Source organism: Eschrichtius robustus, chromosome 3, assembly GCF_028021215.1.
Source record: "Eschrichtius robustus isolate mEscRob2 chromosome 3, mEscRob2.pri, whole genome shotgun sequence".
In the NCBI taxonomy this organism is placed as follows: Eukaryota; Metazoa; Chordata; class Mammalia; order Artiodactyla; family Eschrichtiidae; genus Eschrichtius; species Eschrichtius robustus.
In genome coordinates this window covers 164,183,142-164,197,906 of record NC_090826.1, presented here as the reverse complement: position 1 = coordinate 164,197,906, position 14,765 = coordinate 164,183,142, and the positions used below count along the sequence as shown (strand labels likewise).

The following is a 14,765-nucleotide window of genomic DNA, read 5'->3' as shown; positions in this document are numbered from 1 at the left end:
TCAATGTTATAAAAGTATAAACAAACAAGCAAATGAACAAAAGGCAGGGAATTGTTCTGGATTACCAAAGACTAAAGAATCTTCCCAATGTGTGCTCCTTCACTGGATCCTGGATCTGGGGAAAACTAGTTATAAAGAATATTTGTGGAATAACTTGAGGGAAACAGATATAGGCTGTATGTTAAATAATATTAAACCAAAGTCTCATTTCTTGGGGTTGATAATGGCATTGTAGGTTATGTAGGAGAGTATCATTGTTCTTGGGAAATTTATGCACAAGTATTGATATTTAAGGGTGAAGTGATATAATGCCTGAAAATCACTTTAAAATGCGTCAGTGGAAAATATGTGCGTGGAGAGGGGTTGGGGGGTAGGAGGAAAACGAAAATCTGGCAAAATGTCAACAACTGTCAATCCAAGTGAAAGGCACAGTATGAGATATTGGGAATTACTAAATAATGAAAACAAGAAAAAGTCACTCCACTTCTCCCTGATTTGTGTCTCCCTTGGGAGGTGACAGGATATTTTGTATTCTTGGGCTGAGGAAGGCAGCCATCAGCTGAATCCTGTTGCCCTGATGTCTCAGCTTACTGCAGGCTTCAGCATCTCCTTCCAACAAGCAATGTTTGAATTAGTGACAGAGAAATATAGTTATAATGCTTAATATTTATTTAGCTTTTATGTTAAGTGTACCAAGTACTATGTTAAGTACTTTTACTGCATTATTTCACTGAGTCCTCTACAACTAGAAAAAGAAACTAAAAGCTACTTTGCTTGTTAGTGGTAGAGCCAAAGCTCATACTTTAAAACCATCACTATAGGGACTTCCCTGGTGGTCCAGTGGGTAGGGCTCTACACTCCCAATGCAGTGGGCCCGGGTTCGATCCTTGGTCGGGGAACTAGATCCTGCATGCATGCCGCAATGAAGATCCCGCATGCCACAACTAAGACCCAGCGCCGCCTAAGTAAATAAATAATTTTTTAAAATAAAATAAATAAATAAAAAGTGGCATAAAAAAAAAACCCACTATACTTTCTAAGCTCCTTTGCCAGGAGAGGACAGATTGCTGAGATATATAAGAAGCATAACATACAGGACCCAGCAAACTGACATGTTCCTGGGGGATGAAGGTAGAATTTTATTTTGAGACATAAAAAAAATTAAATAATCTTCATCTGATCAAGACTGTTATCGTCTTCCTGCCTAAAAATGTGATTTTCTACTAGACCTGCTTCAGCTGTAGGATCACCTGCCTGTAGAAAAGAGCATTCTTCTTACCTTTAATGTAATAGCCCAGTGACATAAACTGCTTGAAAAGATTTGACTACACTTGCTATTTCCATTTACTCCAAATGTCCTTTTCCCCAACTTTTTATTGAAATTCTACAGAAGAGTTCAAAGAACAGTAAAATCAACAGCCATATATACCTTTTATTTAGATTCGTCAATTATTGACATTTTGCCAAATTTGCTTTCTCTCTCTGTCTTTCCCTCCCTTACATATTTTTCCCCACTGAAATATCTTAAGCTGCAGGCATTATGTCACTTCACTCCTAAATACTACTTGCACATGTATGTCCCAAGAATAAAGATACTCTCCTACATGATCTTCAATTCCATTATCAATCTCAAGAAATCTGACACTGATGCAACAGTATTATTTAATATACAGTCCATATTCAAATTTCTCCCAAGTTGTCCCCAAAACAGATTCATTGAATGGAATTAACAAATTGTAGCCCTAGAATTATAAGGAACTTGCTTTGTGAGGGAGTCTCAGCCTCCCTACTTGTAAAGATGGTGATAATAATTACCTCTCTAGATTGTTTGGAGAATGAAATAACAGTTAATGCAAATACCCTTTACAAACTCAATCCACTGTACAAATTCAAGGAAGGCTGAAAGATTAGAAAGCTGCCTTAATATTGGTGGTTCTCAACTATGGTAAACATATACCATATATGTCAGTAACACATTAGAGGTCAAAAAGTAGTACACATTTTCTCAAAGGCATTCTTCAAGTCCAGCAAGGAGGTAACATAAATTTGTAAGAATATATGTTTTCCTGCCTTAGGACAAAAGCTGTTTTACTTTTTAAAAATTATTCACTGCTCACTGCAAAAGTTAAATGAAACAGGAGGAGTGAAATAAAAAGTGAAGCTTTTTCCACACCCATATACAAATTATTTTCATTTTAAAAGAAAATAAAACACAGCTCATAAATATCTTAATCTTTTCGGAATTATCTCTTGTGTATCTTCCTCATCACTGTCCTAAAGATCTCTCAGTCTCCAGGCTCTCCATCTTGTAGCTTACCCTCCCAATCATCAAAAGAGTTATTTTTCTAAAATTCAAATTCTGGCACTTGCATAATTAAAAGCTCTCAGCCTCGGGCTTCCCTGGTGGCACAGTGGTTAAGAATCTGCCTGCCAATGCAGGGAACACGGGTTCGAGCCCTGGTCCGGGAAGATCCCACATGCCAAGGAGCAACTAAGCACGTGTGCCACAACTACCAAGCCCACGTGACACAACTACTGAAGCCCACGTGCCTAGAGCCCATGCTCCCCAACAAAGAGAAGCCACCTCAATGAGAAGCCCGTGCACCACAACGAAGAGTAGCCCCGGCTCGCCACAACTAGAGAAAGCCCACGCACAGCAACGAAGACCCAACGCAGCCAAAAATAAATAAATAAAATAAATTTAAAAAAAAAAAAAAGGCTCTCAGCCTCTAAAAGTAAGGCCTTAATGGCACAAGCTACCAGTCTTAATTCCTGTCTCTTTTACATCTTAATCTTCAACAACATCCCAGTCATGTCTTTGCAGGGACTGTTCTCTCTTTCTGTACCAGCTCACTTTGTTCATCTAGTGAGAGCCTACACATCCTGCAAAACCCAGCTCAAGAATCACCTTTTTTTCACCTAATGTCCAAAGGACAAAGTTAATCATGCATTTTGTGCTTTTGCTGAACCTTAAACACATATCTACTCTAATGCTTTGTACAGACTTCTACAATTAGTTATCTACAAACTGTTTCTCCTATTCCACAGTGCCTCTCTTAAGGACATGCTCTGTTACATAATCTGTTTCCCTAGTGTCTAGCTTAGTTTTTGGTACCTTGTTGGTACTTATTAAGCACTCACTACATTCACTCTTATTTTTACACGGCTTATTCACTAAGCAAAAGAAGTTAGCAACAGTATGAACTATAGATTGATGATCCAAGCCAATGTGTGGCCACGAGTCAGTGATATGCCAAATTTCCTACCAGCCACTGATCCAGGGTCACCTCCTCTTGGACTCACCAATGACAGGTGGCGTAGAATCAATTACAGAGAATAGGATTTTAGATTATTACAAATATTGGTCCCAGAATTTCAGTGAGGCTGAAAGTGAAGGGTTTAACATGATACCTGATGAAGGCAAAGGGGAAGTGCTCTTGAATCCAACTGCTCAACTTCACCCCGTATAAGTGAGAACAGAGATTGCAGAACCAGCTTCGGGGCTTCTAGTTGATCATTAGCATTTACTTCTGCAGACTCTTCATCACTAACAGCATGTATGGCTGCATGTAATATATTTTCTTGCATAAAGGGTGTGGTATCTCCTGAAGAAAGTCCTTTGAGAGGTAAATAAAATGCCTATGTTAGGATAAATTTCCATCATGGTAGAACACCTTAAAACAATTATGCCTGTTAACCATAAAATTTTCAAATAAAGCGAATTACATTAAAAAAAAAAAACCCACAGAAACCACAAGTTATTCTCCTCAATAAATTAAGATTGTGCTTGACATCTGATTGTTTCTATTAGCAATTAGTTAATAGAAGCAATTCTATTAGATCTATATAACTTTTATTTATAATATAGTATAAATTAAGAATATAATTTATATTCTTAATTAAGAATTATAATTAAGAATATAAAAAAAGAGAGATCTAAAGAAAAGTATGTAGGTTAAAATCTGACCAAAAACTTGATTCTCCCAAAGGAAAAATGAATTAACTATAATCTGAAGTCGTGTCTTACGCAAAATGAAAGAACTAAATGGGAAGGTAAATGTGTTTATCATATGAAAGGCTTAAGAAGTTAAGCCTTGCTCTCTAAACTCTGGTTTGATAACTTTAGAACTACTTCTGGATCCCAGCAGAGCAGAAGGAATTCAGATGTCCAGAGCTAATGGCCACAGAAGCTTTTTTCCTAATAAAAAGAAGTAACACAAACTTGGGGAAAAAAAATCAGTGAATAAATCCTTGGCCCAAAGCTCCTGAAATGACACACCAAAGTTTAAAACTTTAAATGTTACACATTATATCTTCACCCTTCACTGAAATCTCAGCATCAGTTCTAATTTTCATATTGAAATTGAATAGACTGTCTGCATCTGTACATACTTTCAGCTAGTCCGCCTTGGAAAGGATCTTTCTCAGTAATTTAGCGTGTGCATACCATGACTGAAGTTGTCTCCTGCCAACCCTCTAGAGCAGGGGTCCCCAACCCCCGAGCTGCAGACCTATAGCGGTCCGCAGCCTGTTAGGAACCGGGCCGCACAGCAGGAGGTGAGTGGTGGGCAAGCAGGCGAAGCTTCATCTGCAGCTCCCCATTGCTCGCATTACTGCCTGAACCACCACCACCGCCCCCGACCTTGGAAAAATTGTCTTCCACGAAACTGGTCCCTGGTGCCAAAAAGGTTGCGGAGTTTGCCCAGAACCCTGTCTTCTACTGCCTTCTAAATAAATCCACTGCTCTAGCCAAGCTGGCCAATTCTGTATCTCCCTAGTATTAATACCCTGTGCCTTTCTGACCAATTACAAATTCTAACAGTTAAAAAATTTTCCTTCCCGGATGTCCCTGGCTGTCCAGTGATTGAGACTCTGCACTTCCAATGCAAGGGGCTCAGGTTCGATCCCTGGTTGGGGAACTAAGATCCCACATGCTGCACAGTGCGGCCAAGAAAATTAAAAAAGAAAAAAATTTCCTCCCATCTGTCTAGTTAAGTTCTACCCTAAAAAAAATTCATATATTTCTCTATAACATGAGCCTGAAGTAAACTTACTTTCCTCTAAATCCTATATATGGTCTATGGTCTTGCATTAAACCATAGTTAGACGGGGTTGCATTATAGTGACTGGTGAAGGGTCTTATCTTTATTAGATCATAACTCCTACAGCACAGGGATTAATTTACTTACCATAGTATTGCAGTTATATCCAGTAGCGTACTCAGCATTAAAATTCCAAGTGCTGTGCTTTCTACAAATAATCACCTACAGTGATTCCTTATATTTTAGAAAATTCTCTTCTATAAATTTTATGTCATTTGGACTCTGGAAGTACGGGGCCTAGAGATGGCCTGCCATTTTATTTTGCAGGAACAGTATTTGTGAAAACATGGATGTTTCTTCTGCCTTCTAATTTTCTAACCACAATGGTAGTAGTGCCAATGTAGGAACATAAGCTTTGTATAGAGAACTACAAAGAGACTAAGAGAAATACTGTTTTCTTTCCTTTTTCTCCAGCTACACTACTGTGCCCAAGTTATTTATTTTCATATAGACTGTGATAAGGCTAACCTCTCAAATTCTATACTTCTTTTCATTAAATTCTTCCCACATACTTATCAAATATTACTCCATATTTCCTCTTTGAAAAATTGAATTTTATAATGCTCATTTTCTGTAGAGGGAATTTAAATAAAACCCTTGAAGGATATGGCCAAAGAAGGGCAGGATTCTCCAAAGTAAGGATAAAGGACAAAATCTATGACTCCGTTATCTAAAGGAGGTCTAAAAAGGGTCCTGTTAAATAATGGAAATGAAAACACGCCATGTGATTACCTCAGTTATTAAGACAGTATAGATGCATAATGGTCACGGTTCCTGCTAGATCCATTTTCTAAGTTATTTTATTTACTTATTAAAATTTTTTTCTTCCAGTTTTATTGAGATGTAATTGACATACAGCACTATATAACTTTAAGGTGTACAGCCTAACAATTTGACTTACATAAAACATGAAATGAATCCCACAATAAGTTTATCTCATATAGATAAAACATTAAAGAAATAGAAAAAAAAATGTTTTCCTTGTGATAAGAACTCTTAGGATTTACTCTCTTAACAACTTTCACATATAACATATAGCTGTTAATTATATTTATCATGTTATACACTATATCCCTAGTAATTGCTTATCCTGTAATTGGAAGTTTGTACATTTTGACCACCTTCACCCAATTCCCCTTCCCACCACCCCACAACTCTGGTATCCACAAATCTGATCTTTCTCTATGAGTTTGTTTGTTTGTTTATGAAGTATAATTGACCTGCAATACTGTTAGTTCCTGGTATACAACCTAGTGATTCGATATTTCTATATATTTCAAAGTGATCACCATGATACGTCTCATTGTCATCTGTCATCATTACAAAGATATCACGTAGTTACTGACTATATTCCCCACACTGTACATTTCATACCTGTGACTCATTTATTTTGTAACTGAAAATTTGTATCTCTTAATCTCTCACCTATTTCTCTCCTCCTCCCATCCCATTCCCCTCTGTCAACGACCTGTTTGTTCTCTCTATCTATGACTCTGTTTCTCTTTAGTTAGGTTTGTTCACTTATTTAGTTTTTAGATGCCACATGTAACTGAAATCATACAGTATTTGTCTTTCTCTGACTTATTTCACTAAGCATAACACTCTCCAGGTCCATCCACGTTATCACAAATGGCAAGATTCAAATCTTTTTTATGGCTCAGTAATATTCCACTGTATATGCATGTATCTGTGTGCACGTGTGTGTGTGTATAGAACACATCATCTTTATCCATTCATCTACTGATGGGCACTTAGCTTGCTTCCATAACGTGGCTATTATAAATAATGCTGCAATAGACACAGGGGTGCATGTATCATTTTGAATTACTGTTTTCCTTTTCTTCAGATAAATACCCAGGAGTGGAATTGCTGGATCATATGGTAGTTCTACCTTTGCTTTTTTGAGGAATCTCCATACTGTTTTCACATAGTGACTGCTCCTATTTACATTCCCACCAACAGAGCAGAAGGGTTCCCTTTTCTCCACGTCCTCACCAACACTTGCTATTTGTTGTCTTTTTGATACAAGCCATTCAAACAGGTATGAAGTGATATCTCGCTGTGGTTTTCATTTGCATTTCCCTGACGATTAGTGATGCTGAGCATCTTTTCTTTCTTTCTTTTTTAAAAGAGCAGAAGAGTACTGTATACTCCTCATTTGTGTATGGGAAAAAAGAATGCAAGGAGATCATACCCTAAGATCTGAGCTAGTGCTCGGTGCCAGAATTTTAAAATATTTCTGGAAAGATACCCAAGAAATCCCCTATAGAGAAGGGAACTGAGGAATCAAGATTTTGGTCAGGGAGGAGGACTTACATTTTCTTCTTTTTTTTGAATTTTATTTATTGTTTTATACAGCAGGTTCTTATTAGTTATCCATTTTATACATATTAGTGTATACATGTCAATCCCAATCTCCCAGTTCATCCCACCACCACCCCCCAAACACTACCTTCCTCCCTTGGTGTCCATACATTTGTTCTCTACATCTGTGTCTCTATTTCTGCCCTGCAAACTGGTTCAGCTGTACCATTTTTCTAGGTTCCACATATATGCGTTAATATACTTGTTTTTCTCCTTCTGACTTACTTCACTCTGTATGACAGTCTCTAGATCCATCCACGTCTCTATAAATGACCCAATTTCGCTCCATTTGACGGCTGAGTAATATTCCATTGTATATATATACCACATCTTCTTTATCCATTCGTCTGTTGATGGGCATTTAGGTTGCTTCCATGATCTGGCTACTGTAAATAGTGCTGCAATGAACATTGAGGTGCATGTGTCTTTTTGAATTATGGTTTTCTCTGGGTACATGCCCAGTAGTGGGATTGCTGGATCATATGGTAATTCTATTTTTAGTTTTTTAAGGAACCTCCATACTGTTCTCCATAGTGGCTGTAACAATTTACATTCTAACAGTGCAAGAGGGTTCCCTTTTCTCCACACCCTCTCCAGCATTTGTTGTTTGTAGATTTTCTGATGATGCCCATTCTAACTGGTGTGAGGTGATGATACCTCATTGTAGTTTTGATTTGCATTTCTCTAATAATTAGTGATGTTGAGCAGCTTTTCATGTGCTTGTTGGCCATCTGTATGTCTTCTTTAAGGAAATGTCTATTTAGGTTTTCTGCCCATTTTTTGATTGGGCTGTTTGTTTTTTTAATATTGAGCAGCATGAGCTGTGTACATATTTTGGAGATTAACTCTTTGTCCGTTGATTGGTTGGCAAGTATTTTCTCCCATTCTGAGGGTTGTCTTTTCGTCTTGTTTGTAGCTTCCTTTGCTTTGCAAAAGGTTTTAAGTTTCATTAGGTCCCATTTGTTTAGTTTTGTTTTTATTTCCATTACTCTAGGAGGTGGATCAAAACACATCTTGCTGTGACTTATGTCAAAGAGTGTTCTTCTTATGTTTTCCTCCAAGAGTTTTATAGTGTCCAGTCTTACATTTAGGTCTCTAATCCATTTTGAGTTTATTTTTGTGTATGGTGTTAGGGAGTGTTCTAATTTCATTCTTTTTACATGTAGCTGTCCAGTTTTCCCAGCACCACTTATTGAAGAGACTGTCTTTTCTCCATTGTATATCCGTGCCTCCTTTGTCATAGGTTAGTTGACCATAGGTGCATGGGTTTCTCTCTGGGCTTTCTATCCTGTTCCATTGATCTATATTTCTGTTTTTGTGCCAGTACCATATTGTCTTGATTACTGTAGCTTTGTAGTATAGTCTGAAGTCAGGGAGTCTGATTCCTCCAGCTCTGTTTTTTTCCCTCAAGACTGATTAGGCTATTCGGGGTCTTTTGTGTCTCCATACAAATTTTCAGATTTTTGGTTCTAGTTTTGTAAAAAATGCCATTGGTAATTTGATAGGGATTGCATTGAATCTGTAGATTGCTTTGGGTCGTATAGTCATTTTCGCAATATTGATTCTTCCAATCCAAGAATGTGGTATATCTCTCCATCTGTTGGTATCATCTTTAATTTCTTTCATCAGTGTCATATAGTTTTCTGCATACAGGTCTTTTGTCTCCCTAGGTAGGTTTATTCCTAGGTATTTTATTCTTTTTGTTGCAATGGTAAATGGGAGTGTTTCCTTACTTTCTCTTTCAGATTTTTCATCATTAGTGTATAGGAATGCAAGAGATTTCTGTGCATTAATTTTGTATCCTGCAAATTTACCAAATTCATTGATTAGCTCTAGTAGTTTTCTGGTGGCATCTTTAGGATTCTCTATGTATAGTATCATGTCATCTGCAAACAGTGACAGTTTCACTTCTTCTTTTCCAATTTGTATTCCTTTTATTTCTTTTTCTTCTCTGATTGCTGTGGCTAGGACTTCCAAAACTATGTTGAATAATAGTGGTGAGAGAGGACATCCTTGTCTTGTTCCTGATCTTAGAGGAAATGCTTTCAGTTTTTCCAAATTGAGAATGATGTTGGCTGTGGGGTTGTCGCATATGGCCTTTATTACGTTGAGGTAGGTTCCCTCCATGCCCACTTTCTGGAGAGTTTTTATCATAAATGGGTGTTGAATTTTGTCAAAAGCTTTTTCTGCATCTATTGGGATGAATCATATGGTTTTTATTCTTCAGTTTTTTAAATGGTGTATCACATTGATTGATTTGCATATATTGAAGAATCCTTGCATCCCTGGGATAAATCCCACTTGATCATGGTGTATGATCCTTCTAATGTGTTGTTGGATTCTGTTTGCTAGTATTTTGTTGAGGATTTTTGCATCTATATTCATCAGTGATATTGGTCTGTACTTTTCTTTTTTTGTAGTATCTTCGTCTGGTTTTCGTATCAGGGTGATGGTGGCCTCATAGAATGAGTTTGGGAGTGTTCCTTCCTCTGCAATTTTTTGTAAGAGTTTGAGAAGGATGGGTGTTAGCTCTTCTCTAAATGTTTGATAGAATTCCCCTGTGAAGCCATCTGGTCCTGGACTTCTGTTTGTTGGAAGATTCTTTTTTTATTTTTTACTTTTTAAATCATTAGCACCTTTAATTATTGTTTATTTATTTATTCATTTTTTTGGCTGTGTTGGGTCTTCATTTCTGTGTGAGGGCTTCCTCTAGTTGCGGCAAGAGGGGGCCACGCTTCATCGCGGTGCGCAGGCCTCTCACTATCATGGCCTCTCTTGTTGCGGAGCACAGGCTCCAGACGCGCAGGCTCAGTAGTTGTGGCTCATGGGCCTAGTTGCCCGGCAGCATGTGGGATCTTCCCAGACCAGGGCTCGAACCCGTGTCCCCTGCATTAGCAGGCAGATTCTCAACTACTGCGCCACCAGGGAAGCCCCTGTTGGAAGATTCTTAATCACAGTTTCAATTTCATTACTTGTATTGGTCTGTTCATATTTTCTACTTCTTCCAGGCTCAGCCTTGGAAGGTTATACCTTTCTAAGAATTTGTCCATTTCTTCCAGGTTGTCCATTTTACTGGCATAGAGTTGCTTGTAGTAGTCTCTTAGGATGCTTTGTATTTCTGCGGTGTCTGTTGTAACTTCTCCTTTTTCGTTTCTAATTTTATTGATTTGAGTCCTCTCCCTCTTTTTCTTGATGAGTCTGGCTAATGGTTTATCAATTTTGTTTATCTTCTCAAAGAACCAGCTTTTAGTTTTATTGATCTTTGCTATTGTTTTCTTTGTTTCTGTTTATTTCTGCTCTGATCTTTATGATTTCTTTCCTTCTACTAACTTTTTGAATTTTGTTTGTTCTTCTTTCTCAAGTTCCTTTAGTTGTAAGGTTAGATTGTTTGAGATTTTTCTTGTTTCTTGAGGTAGGCTCGTGTTGCTATAAACTTCCCTCTTAGAAGTGTTTTTGCTTCATCCCATAGGTTTCGGATCATCGTGTTTTCGTTGTGATTTGTCTCTAGGTATTTTTTGATTTCCACTTTGATTTCTTCAGTGATCTCTTGGTTAGTTACTAATGTATTGTTTAGCCTCCATGTGTTTTGTGTTTTTTACCTTTTTTTTTCCTGTAATTGATTTCTAATCTCACAATGTTGTGGCTGAAAATGATGCTTGAGATGATTTCAATTTTCTTAAATTTACTGAGGCTTGATTTGTGACCCAAGATGTGATCTATCCTGGAGAATGTTCCGTGAGCACTTGAGAAGAAAGTGTAATCTGCTGTTTTTGGATGGAATGTCCTATAAATATCAATTAAATCTCTCTGGTCTATTGTGTCATTTAAAGCTTGTGTTTCCTTATTAACTTTCTGTTTGGATGATCTGTCCATTGGTGTAAGTGAGGTGTTAAAGTCCCCCACTATTATTGTGTTAGTTGATTTCCTCTTTTATAGCTGTTAGCAGTTGCCTTATGTGTTGAGGTGCTCCTATGTTGGGTGCATATATATTTATAATGGTCATATCTTCTTCTTGGATTGGTCCCTAGATCATTATGTAGTGTCCTTCCTTGTCTCTTGTAACATTCTTTATTTTAAAGTCTATTTTATCTGATATGAGTATTGCTACACCAGCTTTCTTTTGATTTTCATTTGCATGGAATATGTTTTTCCATCCCCTCACTTTCAGTCTGTATGTGTCCCTAGGTCTGAAGTAGGTCTCTTGTAGACAGCATATATATGGGTCTTGTTTTTGTATCCGTTCAGCAAGCCTGTGTTTTTTGGTTGGAGCATTTAATCCATTCACGTTTAAGGTGATTATTAATATGTATGTTCCTATTACCATTTTCTCAATTGTTTCGGGTTTGTGTTTGTAGGTCCTTTTCTTCTCTTGTGTTTCCCACTTAGAGAAGTTCCTTTAGCATTTGTCGTAGAGCTGGTTTGGTGGTGTTGAATTCTCTTAGCTTTTGCTTGTCTGTAAAGCTTTTGATTTCTCCATTGAATCTGAATGAGATCTTTGCTGGGTCGAGTAATCTTGGCTGTAGGTTCTTCCCTTTCATCACTTTAAATATATCATGCCACTCCCTTCTGGCCTGTAGAGTTTTTGCTGAGAAATTCGCCGTTAATCTTATGGGAGTTCCCTTGTATGTTATTTGTCGTTTTTCTCTTGTTGCTTTCAATAATTTTTCTTTGTTTTTAATTTTTGTCAATTTGATTACTATGTGTCTTCATGTGTTTCTCCTTGGGTTTATCCTGCCTGGGACTCTCTGCGCTTCCTGGACTTGGGTGGCTATTTCCTTTCCCATGTTATGGAAGTTTTCGACTATAATCTCTTCAAATATTTTCTCGGGTCCTTTCTCTCTCTCTTCTCCTTCTGGGACCCCTATAATGCGAATGTTGTTGAATTTCATGTTGTCCCAGAGGTCCCTTAGGTTGTCTTCATTTCTTTTCACTCTTTCTTCTTTATTCTGTTCCACGGCAGTGAATTCCACCATTCTGTCTTCCAGGTCACTTATCCGTTCTGCTGCCTCAGTTATGCTGCTCTTGATTCCTTCTACTGTAGTTTTCATTTCAGTAATTGTATTGTTCATCTCTGTTTGTTTGTTCTTTAATTCTTCTAGGTGTTTGTTCTTTAATTCTTCTAGGTCTTTGTTAAACATTTCCTGCATCTTCTCGATCTTTGCCTCCATTGTTTTTCTGAGGTCCTGGATCATCTTCACTCTCATGATTCTGAATTCTTTTTCTGGAAGGTTGCCTATCTCCACTTCAGTTAGTTGTTTTTCTGGGGTTTTATCTTGTTCCTTCATCTGGTACATAGCCCTCTGCCTTTTCATGTTGTCTATCTTTCTGTGAATGTGGTTTCTGTTCCACAAGCTGCAGGATTGTAGCTCTTCTTGCTTTTGCTCTCTGCCCTCCTGTGGATTAGGCTAAGAGGCCTGTGAAAGTTTCTTGATGGGAGGGACTGGTAGTGGGTAGAGCTGGGTGTTGCTCTGGTGGGCAGAGCTGTCTTGAGCATCTTTTCATGTGACTGTTGGCCATCTGTACATCTTCTTTGGAAAAATGTCTATTCAGGTCCTCTGCCCATTTTTTAACTGCGTTGTTTGGTTTTTTGATTCACGTTGTATGAGTTTTTTGTATATTTTGGATATTAACCCCTTCTCAAATATATCATTTGGAAATATGTTCTCCCATTCAGTAGGTAGCCTTTTTGCTTTGTTGATAGTTTCCTTCATTGTGCAAAAGCTTTTGTTTGATTTACTTATTTTTGCTTTTGTTTCCCTTGCCTGCGGAAACATATCCAAAGAACTATCGCTAAGACCAACGACAAAGAGTGTACTGCCTATGTTTTCTTCTTGAAGTTTTATGGTTTCAGGTCTTACATTTAGGTCTTTAATCCATTTTGAGTTTATTTTTGTATGGTGTGAGGAAGTGGCTCAGTTTGATTCTTTCGTGTAGCTGTCCCGTTTTCCAAACACTATTTATTTAAGAGGTTAAATTTTCCCCATTGTATATTCTTACCTCCTTTGTCTTTAATTGACCATATAAGTGTGGGCTCATTTCTGGGCTCTCTATTCTGTTCCACTGGTATATGCGTCTATTTTTGTGCCAGTAGCATATTGTTTTGATTACTGTAGATTTGTAGAATAGCTTGAAATAAGTGAGCATGATACCTCCAGCTTGCTTCTTCTTTCGTAAGATTGTTTTGGCTATTCAGTCTTTTGTGCTTCCATACAAATTTTAGATTTATTTGCTCTATTTCTATGAAAAATGCCATTGGTATTTTGATAGGGACTGCACTGAATCTGTAGATTGCTTTGGTACTACAGTCATTTTAACAATATTCTTCCAATCCATGAGCATGGTATATCTTTCAATCTGTGTTATCTTCAGTTTTTTTCATCAGTGTTGTAGCTTTCTCAGTGCAGGTCTTTTACCTCCTTAGATTTACATATTTTATTCTTTTTGATACAATTGTAAATGGGGCTGTTTCCTTAATTTTACTTTCTGATAGTCTGTTGTTAGTATATAGAAACACAACAGATTTTGTGTACTGATTTTTTATCCTGCAACTTTGCCAAATTCATTGATGAGTTCTAATAGTTTTTCGGTGGCATCATTAGGATTTTCTATGCATAGTTATCATGTCATCTGCAAACAGTGACAGTTTTACTTCTTCCTTTCCCATTTGGATTCCTTTTCTTTTTCTCGTCTGATGGAAGACTTCAAATACTATGTTGAAAAAAAGTGACAAAGGTGGGCATCCTTGTCTTGTTCTTGATCTCAGAGGGACTGCTTTCAGCTTTTCACAGTTGAGTATAACATTAGCTGTGGGCTTGTCAAGTATGGCCTTTATTATGCTGAGGTATATTCCCTCTATACCCAATTTGTGGAGAGTTTTTATCATGAATTGGTGTCAGATTTTGTCAAAAGCTTTTTCTGCATCTATTGAGATGATCATATGATTTTTATTCTTCATTTTGTTAATGTGATGTATCACATGATTGATGTAAACACTTTTAACTCTGGTATAAAAGTTAAAAGACAGAAGTATTATGAGTAACTATAGCTACAATAAAGTGTTAATGGATAAACCATACATTTAAGATGTAAATTGTGACATCAATAACATAAAATGTCGGGGGAGGAGAAGTTAAACTACTTTTTTTTTTTTTTTTTGCCACACTCTGCAGCTTGCGGGATCTTAGTTCCCTGTCCAGGGATTGAACCCAAGCCTCAGCAATGAAAGTGCAGAGTCCTAACCATTGGACCTCCAGGGAATTCCTTAAACTGTACTTTTTGATTATGGTAAAAGTTAAGCTG

The 14,765-nt window shown here is 37.4% G+C and overlaps 1 protein-coding gene across 4 annotated transcripts in view; it reads right to left on the bottom strand.

The window, feature by feature from the left end:
- The window catches only part of CNST (consortin, connexin sorting protein), a 128,505-nt gene that overhangs the window by 46,493 nt on the left and 67,247 nt on the right, over positions 1 to 14,765 (bottom strand). For 3 of the 4 annotated variants that reach the window (XM_068541711.1, XM_068541714.1, XM_068541713.1), the window contains one exon: positions 3,412 to 3,617. The exons of the other annotated variant lie outside the window; for it this stretch is intronic. In XM_068541711.1, the coding sequence (XP_068397812.1) occupies positions 3,412 to 3,617 (206 nt within the window). The remainder of the gene's footprint in view (positions 1 to 3,411; positions 3,618 to 14,765) is intronic. 4 annotated transcript variants of the gene reach the window in all.